Source organism: Phascolarctos cinereus, unplaced genomic scaffold, assembly GCF_003287225.1.
Source record: "Phascolarctos cinereus isolate Bilbo 61053 unplaced genomic scaffold, phaCin_HiC Scaffold_5;HRSCAF=322, whole genome shotgun sequence".
Lineage (NCBI taxonomy): Eukaryota > Metazoa > Chordata > Mammalia > Diprotodontia > Phascolarctidae > Phascolarctos > Phascolarctos cinereus.
In genome coordinates this window covers 476,158,775-476,174,067 of record NW_027555958.1, presented here as the reverse complement: position 1 = coordinate 476,174,067, position 15,293 = coordinate 476,158,775, and the positions used below count along the sequence as shown (strand labels likewise).

Genomic DNA, 15,293 nt, shown 5'->3' with positions numbered 1-15,293 from the left:
GCACCTAACACAGTTCTTGGCCCAGAGTAGCCGCTCAATAAGATGCTTCTTGATTATATGTAATCCCTCAAAATGTGCGCTGGAAAAGGGATTTCTAATGAAGAAATGAAGTATGATTTTTCAATACATTTAGTCATGCCTCTGTTTCCCTATCTAAACCTGTGCGTGTGTGTGTGTGTGTGTGTGTGTGTGTGTGTGTGTGTGTGTGTGCATGAAACTTCTGTTTTCAAATTCTCTGTTAGAAAAAGGGTAAGATAAGTTTGTTGATTTTTTCTCCATTTTCTCACTTTTTAATTGGCACTAGTATTCTATTCAGAAGTCTGTTTTAATAGGCAGAAATGATCAAATTTTGCATACTCTCAATGATTATAATTTACACAAATTCTTTCTGAAAAATTTCTAAAGTTGTATTTTTTTTCTTTTTGGTCTTTGGGTTTCCTTAAGTAGTCTTAAGTAGGCTTAAGGTGCTTTGCACCCTCAAAAATAAAATAATCCAGTTTCTCTAAGCTCTCATTAACCATGGTTTTATTGTACTGTGTATGTAGGCTAGTCAAGTGTGAATACTTTGTAAGCCAATGCATTGCTGCTCTTACACATTTTAAAGGAAAGATGTTATTAAATTAACTTCAAGTTTTGTATTTCAATGTTATTTCAGATAAGAATTGTGCCGGATAAGAAATTTTGGGGTGAAATGAAGAAATTAAAACTTCTGTATCTTCATGATAATTCATTTGTAAAACTAAAAAATATGTGTTCATTATCCACCTGCCCAAACCTCATTGCCCTCACTTTGTACGACTGCCCAGTGAGCCTAAAAAAAGGTTATAGACACGTGATGGTCAATAGTATATGGTCACTCAAAATCCTGGACCGGTATGTGATTTCTGATGAAGAAGTAATTGAGAATTTCACGCTTCCGGAAAGATTCAAAGCACTCAACAAACGGCTTTTATGTGATATCACTTCAAAGGTGATAAAGGTGAGTGTCTGGTTTGGGCTGCCATGTATAAATGGAGTAATTAGATAGCAGAGACTTCAGTTTTGAATGATGTACTGAAATTATGTACACTCTAGAGATATTTTAATAAATCATACAAGGGATCATAAATTATTGAGAAAGTTATTAACAGTTTTATAGAAACTGTGAAAGTTATTAAGTTTCTGGCCCAAAGAAATCTGGTTGGACTTAAAAGAACATAACTTCAGACCAATGAGAATGGAGGAGGGAGGAAAGGATGGGATTAATTCCATTTAACAAGACTTTATTAGACCCCTAGGTGAAAGGCCTAATGCTGAGGGCCTAAGAGACAGAAACAAACAAACAAAGCATCCCCTGCTTGTCCTCAATTACCTTGTATCATCATCATTATTATTATTAATTTGATAAAAAATTGCAGATATTTCCATATATGCAAGATAGATAAGGCTTGCATGTTAAATCTCTATCAAGTATAGCTAGTTATTTTAGTATGGAAAAAGTTCAATATCTTAAAAAAATAATTAGTGCTCTTATGTTTCCTTTTCTTTTGTCTTTTTTGACATCACAATTAATATAAAAGATTTTAAAAAATCCTACCTGATAATTAATAAGCAGAGTCCTGTTATCAGCATGGGGATTTCTTTTATCAGGCTATGCATCGATATATTGAGGACTTTATTTTCCATTTCTTCTCCTCTTCCTCCTTCTTTTTCCTCTTCCTCTTCCTCTTCTTCTCTTCTTCTTCTCCTCCCGTTCCTCCCTCTCCTCCTCCTTCTTTTCAAAATGTACTCAACTGGGTAGGAGGATTGTTGAAGGGACAGATTAATATTGATAGCTATATAGCAATACATAATCTATATCTATGCCCCTACCCTTGTGTTTCTTTCTAAACATATCCATATTCTACATCTGTATCTATAAATATAGCAATTAGGTGGTGTGATGGATAGAATACTAGGCCTGCAGTCAGGAAGAACTAAGTTCAAATCCAGCCTCAGACATGTGTTAGCTGTGTGACCCTGGGGAAGTCACTTCAACCTGTTTGCCTCAGTTTCCTCATCTGTAAAAGAGCTGGAGAAGGAAATGACAAATCACTCCAGTATTTCTACAAAGAAACCTCCCCTGCCAATAAAAAAGGGGTCATGAAGAGACGGGCTTGAGTGAAACGACCGAACAGCAGCGTTCAAACCCCACCCCCCCACACGTATATGCATGTATGTGTGTGTGTCGACACACCCGTAGCGATGTCCACAGTTCTATCTCAAGCCATATCCGTGTCTGTATCTTTGTAACCATAACTCTGTCTGTCTATATCTCTGTGGCTATGTCCATGTCCATCTCTCTCTCTCTCTCTCTCCATCCCCTTATCTATATCTTCTGTTAACGTTTGTATCCGTATATATACACATCCACATATAAATATCTACAAATCTGCATCTTTGGACATAAAGACCGGCTCTCTGGGAGGGGGATCCAGACAGGGGAATTTAATTTATGCAAAACCACAATTTATCATTATCATTATTTTTGAAAAAAAAATCAAAGAAGCAGAGTAAAGAAAAAAAATGCCCACAGTGCCATGTGTGAAAATGTCTACCTCATTTGAGATCTCCAGACATTTCTCTCCAGAGGTGGGAAGCATCCATCATCCTCAGTCTCCTGGAGTCCTGGTTGATCCTTGTAATGATGAGAGTTCTGGAGTCTTTCAAAGTCTCACACTGTTGTAAGCAGTATGGAGCTTGCTATGCTGGTTCTATGTATTTGCTTTGCATTATCGAGTCCCACCTTCTGCACAAGGGATTTCTCAGTCTGAACTTACCTTTCATTCATACTGTATATACCTCTTCTGTACCTTATGCCCCTGGGGCTTCCTGATTAGAAGTCCCTCTCAGAACCCCCATTGCAGGAGGGCCCCCAGGTCAGCAGTCTCCTCACCTCCAACTCTGCTTCTCTGGACTCTTCCATCATGCTAATCTCCTCCCCCAGGTATCTTCTTTCTCTGACTGTCCCCTTTTAAACTTCTTCTTGTATGTTTTCTTCCATCTGACTGTGAGCTCTTTGAGGGCAGGGACCATCTTTTGCCTTTCTTTGTATCCTCAGGATAGCAGGCCCCTGATAAATGTTTACTGACTGACACCTCCAGTATGGATCATCATTTACATACTGCCTCCCCAATTAGACCTTGAGCCCCTTTAGGTCACAGACAAGCTTTTCTTTTCTTTGTGTCCTCAGAACACGGCACCGAGTAAGTGCTCTCTGAATGCCTGAGAACAAACCACATTCCATCATTTCTTGTGACATTCTGTTGTTTCTTTACATCCATAAACCAGAATTTCTTCAGTTATGCCCTAACTGATGGGCACTCCCTTTGGTGCCTTTTTTTTTTTTTTGCTTTAACAAAATTCCTGCTAGGAATGTTTTTGTGCATGAATATATTTTCTCACTTCCTTTGGTCTCTTTGGAGTATAAGACCTAGGAGTGGTTTTGCTGTGTCCAAGGATATGCAGGCATTAGGGACTTTTCACCTTTAGTTCTAAATTGTGTTTGAAGTTTGTTAAATCAATTCACAGCTCTACCAAGACGGGTGAGTATGTTGTGCTTACCCTCATATATCCCAAGATTTGCCATTTCCCTTTTTTCTTATCTTTTCCAAATTGCTGAAAGCTAAGAGTTGTTTTAATTTGCATCTAGTTTATTAATGATTTGGAGTATTTTTCATATGGTTCATAAGTTGACATTCTTTTCAGAACTGCCTTTTGATTTTTGACCATTTATCTACTGGGATTTTTAAAAATTTTAATAAATTTCCTACATATTGTGGATAACACGTCTTTATAGAGAAGTGTACTTTAAAGCCTTTTTTTTTTCAGCCAAAGACAAGGTTTATTAGAACATCTGTCATATTGGGCAGACTCTTAAGGAGTCTGCATGTTAGTGAGCTATTGGCTAGATTGTAAGAATCTAAGCAGTGGATGGATTTTAAGAATCTGAACCTAAAGCCATTTTTTTTAAAGTTCATAGGTCATGTCAAATTTTAACATCATTGATTTATGATGTTTTTTAATATAGTTAAAATTGGGCATTTTATGTCTTGTGAAGCTCTCTATACCTTATTTGGTCAAGGTTTCTTCACATTTCTAGAGTTATAAAAGATATCTTGTTCCCAGTCTCTTCTAATTTGTTTAATACCTGACTTTTTATATTTAGGTCATATATGGTATATGGTGTGAGATGTTAGTGGAAACCAAATTTCTGCTAGACTTTTTCAATTTAACTAACAATTAAAAAAAGTCTGTACCCACGTAGATATCTTTTATTCTTTTTGTGAGCTGATCCAATTATGTTTATTTCCTTCTGAATTTTGTGTACTTATTTTGTTCAGTTAGGCAGTTGTTCTGCCTTTTAACCAGTATCAGATACGTATGATTGTGATTTCTTTGTAATATAGTCTAAGAGACAAGTGTCCAACTCACTGCTGTAAGTAGCCTCAAAACTCCTGAGTGTGTCCAAACCATATTAAAGTAGAGTTGGATGATGTTTGACAAAATAAATCAAAATACAGTACCACAGAGGGGATGTTAATTTCTGGTTGATGACGTCAGCTTCTCTGTGTCTGTCACGTGCCCATTTGGACCTTATCTTGGTGTGTGGTGTGAGATGTTAGTCTATCCCTAGTTTCTGACGTGTTGTTTTCTAGTTTTCCCTGCATTTTTGTCAAGTAATGAGTTTTTCTCCCACAAGCTTGGTTCTTTGGATTTATCAAACACTAGGCGTTTCTATGATCATTTACTACGTTATGTTGTGTACCTAATCTGTTTCATGGATCCATCACTTTATTTCTTAGCCAGTACCAGCTTGTTTTGATAATTACTACTTTATAACACAGTTTGAGTTCTAGTATAGCTAAGCTACTTTTCTTCATAGTTTTTTCCATTGATTCCCTTGATATTCTTGACTTTTGTTCTTCCAGATGAATTTTGTTATTATTTTTTCTAGCTTTATAGAATGATATTTTGGTATTTTGGTTAGTATAACACTGAATAAGTAGATTAACTTAGGAATAATTATCATTGTATTATATTGGCTCAGCCTACACGTGAGCAATTAATACTTTAATTAATTAATAATAATCATTATTGGTTAGAAAAATGCAAATCACAGCAACTTTAAGGTACCACCTCACACCTATCAGATTGACTAACATGAAAAAAAAGGAAAATTTTGAATATTGAAGGGGATATGGGAAAACTGGGACACTAATGCACTGTTGGTGGAGTTGTAAATTGATCCAGCCATTCAGGAGAACAATTTGTAACTGCCCTTTGATCTAGCAATACCACTGCTAGGTCTGTATACCAAAGAGATTAAAATAAAAGGGAAAAATCTATTTGTACAGAAATATTTATAGCAGCTCTTTTTGTGGTGGCAAAGAATTGGAACTTGAGGAGATGTCCATCAGTTGCGGAATGGCTGAACAAGTTGTGGTTTATGATTGTAATGGAATATCATTATTCTGTAAGAAATTGCAAGCTGGATGATTTCAGAAAAACCTGGAAAGACGTTTACGTGAAATGATACAAAGTGAAAACCAGAATGAGAAGAGCATTTTACACATTAACAGCAGTATTTTATGATGAAGAATTGTGAATGACTTAACTATACTCAGAATACAATGAACGAAGACAGTCCCAAAGTACTCACGATGAAAAATGCTCTCTGCCTCCAGAGAAAGAACTGTTGTGGTCTGAATATGGATTGTACTATACTATCTTCTTCCTTCTTTCCTTCCTTCCTTCCTTCCTTCCTTCCTTCCTTCCTTCCTTCCTTCCTTCCTTCCTTCCTTCCTTCCTTCCTTCCTTCCTTCCTTCCTTCCTTCCTTCTTTTTTCTTTGTCTTTTAAGACAAAATGACTAATATGGAAATGTTTCACATGATTGCACGTGCATAACCTATATCAGATTGCTTACCAGGGAGGGAAGAAGGGAAGGAAGGAGGGTTGTAATTTGAACTCAATACTTAAAAAATGTTAATTATTTTTCATGTAATTGGGAAAAAATAAAATATTATTAAAAAAAGATTAATGTAATTGTCGTCCCTTTGTATATTGTTTTCTTGGCCTTTCTTACTTTGCTCTGCATCAGTTAATGTTTCTTTCCATGTTTCTCTGCATACATCACACACATTATTTCTTACATCACAGTAATATTATATTACATTCAAGTAGCACAATTTGTTTAGTCATTCCACAATTTATGGGCGTTGTCTTTGCTTCCAATTCTTAGCTGTCACAAAAAGTGTTGCTATAAATATTTTGGAGAACATGGGGACTTTTCTTCTTGTTGATGGCTCTCTTGGGGTATGAGCCCAGTAAAGGAGTCTCTAGTTCATAGGATATGGACATTTTAGTCATTTAATTTGCATATTTTGAAATTGCTTTGCTCTGTGGTTTTGCCATTTCACAGCTTCATCAACCATGTATTGGTGTGGGGCAGCTAGGTGGCACAGTGGATAGAGCACCGGCCCAAAAGTCAGGAGGACCTGAGTTCAAATCCGGCCTCAGACCAAACACTTGACACTTACTAGCTGTGTGACCCTGGGCAACTCACTTAACCCCAATTGCCTAAAAAACAAACAAACAAACAAACAAAACAATGTATTGGTATGCCTGTCTTTCTGCATCCCCTCCAGCATTGGCCATTGATATTTTTATTTATCAATTTTGCCAATTTGCAGGGTGGGAAATAAAGGTCAGTGTGATTTGATATGCATTTTCCATATATATGGCTAAATCCCACCCCAGGTAACTACAAAATGTGTAAAACATCTGGGAATCACCCTCCAAAAGCACAAAAAGACTTTTATAGATTTAATTAAGAATTGCTTCTTTAAAGAAAAAAAGAATGACTTAAATAACTATAAGTATATTCAGTATTCTCTCTATATATACACATATGTATAGCTATATACGTATGTGTGTATGTATGTATTTGTATGTTTATGCGTGCTAATTTTGACCTGATAATTAGCATCAAGAAAACACAGGTCCTCCATCAGTCAGCAGCACACCATCCATATGTAGAACCATTGGTTACAGCAAATGGAGAAACTTTGATTGAAATGCTGCCAATAAGTTCACTTACCTTGGCCAAATACTTTCCAGGGATGTCCATGTAGATAATGATGTTGATGCACACTTTGCCAGAGCTAGCTCAATGATTGAGTGTCTCTGAAGGAAAGTGTGGGAGAGAACAGGTATTAGACTGACTACCAAACTGAAGGCCTACAGAACCATTGTGCTGTCCTCATTGTTGTATGCCTGTGAAACTCAAACAGTCGACCAGCGCCATGCCAGAAAATGGACTCTCTTCCATTTGAGTCGTCTTAGGAAGATTCCGAAGATCACCTGCCAAGATGACGTGCTGGACACTGAGCTGAACCGCCAAGCATTCAAACTCTGCAGACAGAGTAACTCTGATGGGCTGGCCATGTTGTCTGAATGCCAACTGTATATTTACCTAAAGGACTATGTTGTGGAGAACTCACACAAGCCAAGTACTCACACAAAAGTCAGAAGAAGCAGTACAAGGATACACTCAAGGTCTCTCTGGAGAACTTTGGTATTGATTGGGAGACATGCGAGACTGGCGCAGGACTGCCCAGTATAGCATGCCTGCCTCAGAAATGGTACTGGGCTTGATGAGCAAAGCAGAATCACAGTAGCTCAAAAGAAGCATGAGATGTACAAATCTGGGAACATTTGCATCTCAAATGTTCAAACGGACTCTTTGTGACTTACCTGGGGTACAGCCTTCTCAGCTCGTATTGGTCTGATCAGCTGCAGTTGAATATGCTGAATGTTGACACCAACATCACGATGTCATTTCGATCTTCAAGTACAAAGGACTAACAACTATAAATGTATACACACACACACACACACACACATATACACATGTGCATTTATATATAGATGTAGATATGCACGTATGTATTTAAACAAGCATCTTGGATATCAAACCATTTAGATAAATTTGACACAGATTTTTTTCCTCTTTCAAACACTTCCCTTCTAATCTTAGGTACATTAATGTTGTCTGTGCAGAAGCTCCTCAGTTTCAGATAATCAGTTATCTATTTTATCTGTTGTAATTACCTCTGTATCTTATTTAATTAACAATATAGTTCCTATCCATATCTGTGAGAGGTTTATGAGCTACATCTCTTCTCATTTCTTTTCTTGTATGATCTGTAACATTAAACTCGTATATCTATGGAGAACATATTGTGAAGTGTGGTTTAAGGTGTTGATCTAAGAACAATTTCTGCCAGACTGCTTTCCAATTTTCCCATTTTTTTTAATCAAATAGGGAGTTTTTCCCTAAAAGTAATTTATGTTTATCCTAGCTTTACCAAATACTGGGTTTTGGGATTTTATTGAATCTCTTTTGTCTAATCTGTTCCATTGATCGCCATCTCTGTTCTTTAACCAATACCAGATGGTTTTTATGACTTCTTCTTTATAATATAGCTTAAAATCTGGAAGTGCTATTTCTCTTTCAGTCTCACTTCTTTTCATAATTTCCCTTGTTATTCTCCATCTTTTGTTCTTCCAAATGAATTCCATTATTATTTTATCAAGTTCTACGAAGTATCCATTTGGTAATTTGATTAGTATAGCATTAAACATGTAAATTAATTTTGGCAGTAATGTCATTTTAATTCTGTTGGTACAACCTAGCAAGGAGCACTGAACATGTCTCCAGCTGTTGAAGTCATTATTTATTTCTTTAAAGGAGCAATTTTTAGTTGAATCTGTTCGAGTCTTTTGTGTCCTTTTGGAGGCTGGCATATTGTATTTTATGCATGTTGTAGTTATTTGGAATGGGATTTTTCTTTCTATTATTGCTTCTTGTGTTTTGTTATTATTAAATAGAAATGCTGTTGATTTTTGAAGATTTATTTTGTAGCCTACAACTTTGATGAATCTATTTCCTCAACATTTTTGTTCATTCTCTTGGATTTTCTAAGTAAACCATCATCTTTCCAGAAAGCAGGGGTAGTTTTGTCTCCTCTTTAACTTCTTTTATTCCTTTCTGTTGTCTCACTGCTGTTGCCAGCATTCCCTGACCTAGCTAAAAATAGTGAGGAGTGTGGGCATCACTGCTTCTTTCCAGTATTTATTGGAAAAGATTCTAGATTTTTTATCATCATATCAAAGTCACCTTATACCCATGGCCTCTGTCAATGTATACCCCTTTAAAATGTTGTAATAACAATACAGTTCTCAAGAGTTACAAGTGTCATCTTCCCTGGTAGTGATGTAAACAGTCTGCCCTTATTAATAACATGTTTTTTTTTTCTTTCTTTCCGGTTTACCTTTTTATGCTTCTCTTCAATCTTGCATTTAAAGATCACATTTTCTGTTGAGTTTTGGTCTTTTCATCGGGAAGATTTGGAACTCCCCTATTTCATTGAATGTCCATCTCCCCTGAAAGGCTATGCTCAATTTCGCTGGGTATTTGAATATTATTGGTTTCCTTTCAGTATATGTATTGTTTCTGACTCTTTGTGACCTTGTTTTTTGGTAAAGGAACTGTAATGGTTTGCCATTTCCTTCTCCAGCTCATTTTACAGATGGGGAAACTATGGCAAATAGGGGTAAGTGACTTGCCCAAGGTCACACAGCTAGTAAGTGTCTGAGAACAGATTTTTTGAAATGGCAAACCACTCCGGCATCTTTGGGGTCACAAAATGTCAGACATGGCTGAAATGACTGTACACCAATGCAGCCAAGTCCTGACCCCAGCACCAGCAAAGGTTCCCCTACAGTCTCCTTCCCACCACTTCTCTGCACCCACACCCAGGGTCCATAAGCTACTAGCTCAATATACCGCTGCTGCTACCAGTGCAGACACACCTTCAGCAGGGCCTCAGTGACCTGTGATGTATTTCTGGTGTCCTCCATCACCCTATGAGACAGAACTTTCCTGCCGACCTCTTAAGTTGTCTTGGGCTGGAAAAGCATTTCATCTGACATTCAATTTGAGGCATTGTCTTAGAGGTATTTGAAGGGGAATTTAGGAGAGCTTGACTGAGTGTGTCTCTGCTCCACTGTCTTGGCTCTGCCTCCCCAGTTTTGGTGTCTTTCTAAAAATGTTTCAGAATCTTCTTTATTATTGAATATCCATCTGTCCTGTATGTTAGGTCAGGATTTGCAGGATAGGTCACCTGATCTGTATCCTGAGCACCATTGCACTGTGAAACACATTATTCCGTTCCCTCCTCCTTTTTCTAGTGAGTGCAGGATAGTGTTGCAATATTAAAAAAAAAAATTGGAGTTTGTACCCTTGGATTTTTTCTAGAGGCGGGTGATCTATGAAAGTGTTCAGTTGGATTTTCATTTTCTATGTTCAAAAGTTCTGAGCAGCTCTCTTCTATAATGTCCTGCATCATGTATTAAGTTTTGGTTTTTTTTAATTTGTTTTGTTTTTGTCCCGTTATGTTCTTCTGGGAGACTTACAATCCTTGGTTTGTCTCTGAATATCCTGTCTTAGAGAGCTATATGTTTTGCCTGCATAGTGAGTATAATTCTTTAAAATTATTCTTTTTCAAAAATTTCATTCTCTTCTTCCAGCTTCTCTTTCACTCCAGTGCATCTGCATTCCCAGTCTTTCATTCTCTCGTGAGCTTCTTTGGTGAGATTGGCCCTTTCAGATTCCAGGTTTTCTGCGCTGCTCACTAGTTTTGCTGCGCAGGACATAAACGCTGCCATCTTAATTCTCTTTTCTCTTTTAGATGACTCAGGCATAGCACGGCTTTTTCGCTCGTTCTCAACTTCTACAGGAGCCTCTGTGTCTTCAAGTGCTAGATCATTTCCTTTTTTCCCCAGTGTTTATTCATAAATACCTGGACTCATTTACTGGATCCGAAGGCCATATTTCTTTTGTCACTGTTTTTTTTTTTCCCTGTGGATTTATTTATGTTCAAGGTTTTAAGTGTGCTTCCGGAATCTTAGGTAATTTCAGTATCCCCCCACCCCCATTTGCCTTATCACTCACTTTCTGACTTACTTTCCTCTAATTGTCATTTTCTTGGGAGCTCCCATGTTGAGCAATTCGTGGTTCATCAGCTTAGGTATATACTTGCGCTGACTTTTGGGTAGTCAGAGTGGCCCCAGCTGGGCACTGGGTCCTTTCCCTCAGGCTCGGTGGAGTCCTGCACAGTCACATGCTTTTGCTACATTCAAAAAGCCCATTTTCCATTTTGCTTTGTTGCTCATTGTTGTAATGTTTTTCAATGAAATCATTTGACTAACATGGAGCTGGAGAGAAAAGACGGAGAATATTCATGTTGGGACAAGATGGATAGGTTGTCTGGCAAATCATGGGTTGATTTGTGTTGGAAGAGAGCATGGTGACTAGCGTGGGTGTTTCATCAAAGTGCTGAGAAATATGCGTGCTCCTTTCTGTTTGATTTAGTAAACATGAGATGTATCATAACTAATGTTTTTAAAATTCTTTCCATGCGTATGGTTTTTTGAGACCACCATCACATATAATAAATTCTTATATATATATATATATAGATATAGATATACATATACATATACATATACATATACATATAGCCTTTCATTTTAACTTCATGTGATTGTTTATGTTCCAACTGTGTTTCGTTTAAAGAACATAGTGTTGGATTCTGCTTCCCAGTCCTTCCTACTGTCTACTCTCATGTTGTGGGTGAACTCATCCCATTCATGGTCACAATTATCTTTGTCAATTTTGTGTTTCCTTACATCATATGTTCTTACTTTTTCTCTTCTTTTCTTTGACTAACCTCTGTCCAAAACCCTTTTCATAAGAAGCTGGTGAAAAAGAAGGAACATGGTCACACTCCATCACTCTCTCTTCTCCTACAATGTGGTTCTGACAGTTTCCTTCCTTTAATCTTCCATTTATGATTAGCCTTCTGATAAAGAAATTTGTTTTTCTTGTATTTATTTTATACCTGACTCCATTTCTCTGTTTTCCATCCAAGCCCCTCCCCATTTCCTTCCTCTCTGTCCTTGCCTGCTAAGTTTAATGTGTGTCTACACTCATCTCTTCATCTCTGCATGTTCTGGTTCTCTTAGTTGAGTTCAGTTGAATGGTATTCATGAGATGTCATCTCCTTCCACTCAGTCCTACATACATATAGATATAGATAGATAGGTGCTCATCTACCTACTCTTCTTATATATACCAGTTATGAGAAATAATTATTCCTCCTTTCTACTCATATCTTTCCTAACAATGAATACATTTTCACCTCCCTTTTTTCTCTCTTAAAACTATCAAAATGGAACAAAATCAGCACCAGTCTCTGGGTTCATCTTTTTCTTCCTCGCTCTGTGACACGAAAAGATGCTGTAAGTCACAAGCAATACTTATCTCTTCTCTCTGTTAGAATGTAACTAGTCCATCAACACTGAATCACTGACAGTTACAGTTGACTCCTGGGTTGGAATTTCAAAGTTTCTGCTCAGCTCTAATCTTTTCTTCAGAAATGCTTGAAAGCCCTCTATTTTATTAAAAGTCCATTTTTTTCTTCTTAGGGTAATAATCAGCCAATCAATCATCTCACATTTAACAAAGAACTATTTTATGCTGAGCACTGTGCTAAAGAATTGAGGCCACAAATATGAAGAATGGAACAGTTTCTACTTTCAAGGAACATATATATGTGTGTGTGTATATGTGTGTACATATATGAACATGTTCAGAATAAATGAGTAAATACAAGGGCATTTGGGAGGGCATGCATTAGCAGCTGTGGAGATCAGAAAGACTTCACATAGAAGAAGGTGTTTGAGCGGCGTCTGGAAGGAAGAGGAGGATTCTGGGAGACCTGGTGAGAAGGGAGAGCATTCCAGACAAGGCGCAGGGTCGGAATGTAGCATCGGGCAAGGAGGAGCTAGTGTGGCCAGTTGGTAGAGAGTATCAATTGGAGTAAAAGGCAGGAAGAGGCCAGGCTATGAAGAGCTTTACACAAGAAGCAGAGGACTTAGTGTCATGAATTTAACGGGGGACAACTGGAGCTCACTGAAGGAGGTTGTGGCATGGTCAACTCAGTGCTTTAGAAAAGTCACTTTAGCAGCCGAACTGATGATGGATTTGAGGCAGGGAGGCAAACTGGAAGGTTATTGCAATAGTCTGGGCCTAAGATAATGAGGCTTGGCACCAGGGCAGCAGCTGCGTGACTATAAATAAGAGAACTGTACAACAGATCTTGTGAAGATAAAAATGGTGGGACTTGGTAACAGATTGGATATATAGAGTAATCATGAGTAAGGTGTTGAGGATGTCATTAAGGCTGAAAGCCTGTGTGAAGGGGAGGCTTGTGGTGACCTGGGTAATAATAGGGAAGGTCAGAAGTGGGGAGCTTTGGGGAATATGTAATGAGTCCCTACTCTCCTGTCAGTATAAACATAAGCCACAATACAAAAGGTATGAATGCAAATCCAGGGAACTCAGGTCCTATTCTTTAGACATTAAAGATATTGAGTAGGCCTCATGATGGAAAATGCTATCTGCATACGAAGAAAGAGCTATAGAGTTTGAATGCAGATTGAAGCATACTATTTGCAATTTTTTTTCTTCTGTTTTCTTCTTTCTGGTGGTTCCTCCTATTGGTTCTAATTCTTACTTACAACATTACTAATGTGAAAATATGTTTAATAGGAATGTATATGTATAGCCTATATCAGATTGTGTGCCATCTTGAGGAGGGAGGTGGGGAGGGAGGGGGAGAAAAATGTAAAACTCAAAAGCTTATGGAAGTGATGGTTGATAATTCAAAATAAATTAATTAAAAAATAAAGCTATTGAGTAGTGGGGTAATGAAGACAAAATAACATTTCCTGGAGGTTAAACTGGTTATATAGTTGGTAGGATGGATGGGAGGGGGGAGGGAGGGAGGGAGGGAGGGAGGGAGGGAGGGAGAGAGAGAGAGAGAGAGAGAGAGAGAGAGAGAGAGAGAGAGAGAGAGAGAGAGAGAGAGAGAGAGAGAGAGAGAATGAATATTAAGTTCTTTTTCAGGGATATGGTGATGAAGGCTTCAACTTAGTGACAGTGGAAATGGGAAGGACAGCGTGGGTCGTAAGACAATATGAAAGGCTGATCATTGTGCCTTGGAAATGTATTGGATCTTGGGGAAAAAGGAAGTCAGGGATAATTACAGACCTTAAAGATCCTATGACTTAGAGAATGACATTAACACCCTTGTTAAAAATGAAACTATCTATGAAGAGTTTCGACATGTTGAGTTTAAGTTTACAGGCATCTACCATTATTTGTAGTTAACCAGTACTGATGGAGCAATTAAAGATGTAAGTTGTAAAAGGAATAATTAAGGATCAGTGTCCTGGAAGAGGCAAGAAGAAAGAGAAAACAGCAAGAGCTAGAGAAGCATTCACCTTAGTTATGCAGTTATATTTTCATTGGAATGTGGGGGTGCTAAGGTGGCCCTGCTCCAGGGTGATTGTCATACTTGTAAAAAAAAATCTCCCCCAAGAATATTAAAATGGGCGCAACATGGAAGTGAAATTTGTGTTTTCAGAAACTCACACCACAATTCTTCTACAAAATAGGTACTCAGTTCCATTTCTAACCTGTTGAGATTGTCAGTATTTTGTGAGATAAAGCAAGGGAATGATAAAATCAGAGAGTATTCATGTTGGAAGAGCTCTTCATTATCATGAGACCTATTTTTATAGATAACCAAACTGAGGCCCAGGAAGTAGAAATGACTTGTCCAGTGTTGTTCATCTGGCTAGGAGCAAGATCAGGATTCAATTATAGCTATTTTGACTCCAAAGCCAGTACCTGATAGACAGGTAGGATAGAAATTAACCAGCTTTTTTTAATGAGCCCTCTTGCCTTTTGTGTTAATTTTATTACCTCTTTTATAAAAGAGGATAGACTACTAAGGACATTGTTAGGAATATTTTGCTTTTTGTAGAGCAATTTTGAGTATCTTTTATCTGATGGCTTTAATGTGTTCATATTAGCTATTTTACAATGGATGGAAAATTTCATAGAGATTAGAAATCTTAAAAATATGTTACCATAGGGAGATAGGTATAATGTATACTTACAAATGTATAGAGAAAAAGGCCGTTGTTGTTCAATCATTTTCAATCATGTCCAACTCTTCATGACCCCACTTGGGGTTTTCTTGGCAAAGATATTGGAGTGGGTTTGCCATTTTCTTCTCCAGCTCATTTTACAGATGAGGAAACTGAGGCAAACAGAGTGAAGTGACTTATCAAGGGTTAC

General features: G+C 37.6%; 1 protein-coding gene across 2 annotated transcripts in view; it reads left to right on the top strand.

The window, feature by feature from the left end:
• The window catches only part of LRRIQ3 (leucine rich repeats and IQ motif containing 3), a 138,385-nt gene that overhangs the window by 11,771 nt on the left and 111,321 nt on the right, over positions 1–15,293 (top strand). For both annotated transcript variants that reach the window (XM_020968580.2, XM_020968579.2), the window contains one exon: positions 656–979. In XM_020968580.2, coding sequence (XP_020824239.1) covers positions 656–979 — 324 coding nt within the window. The remainder of the gene's footprint in view (positions 1–655; positions 980–15,293) is intronic.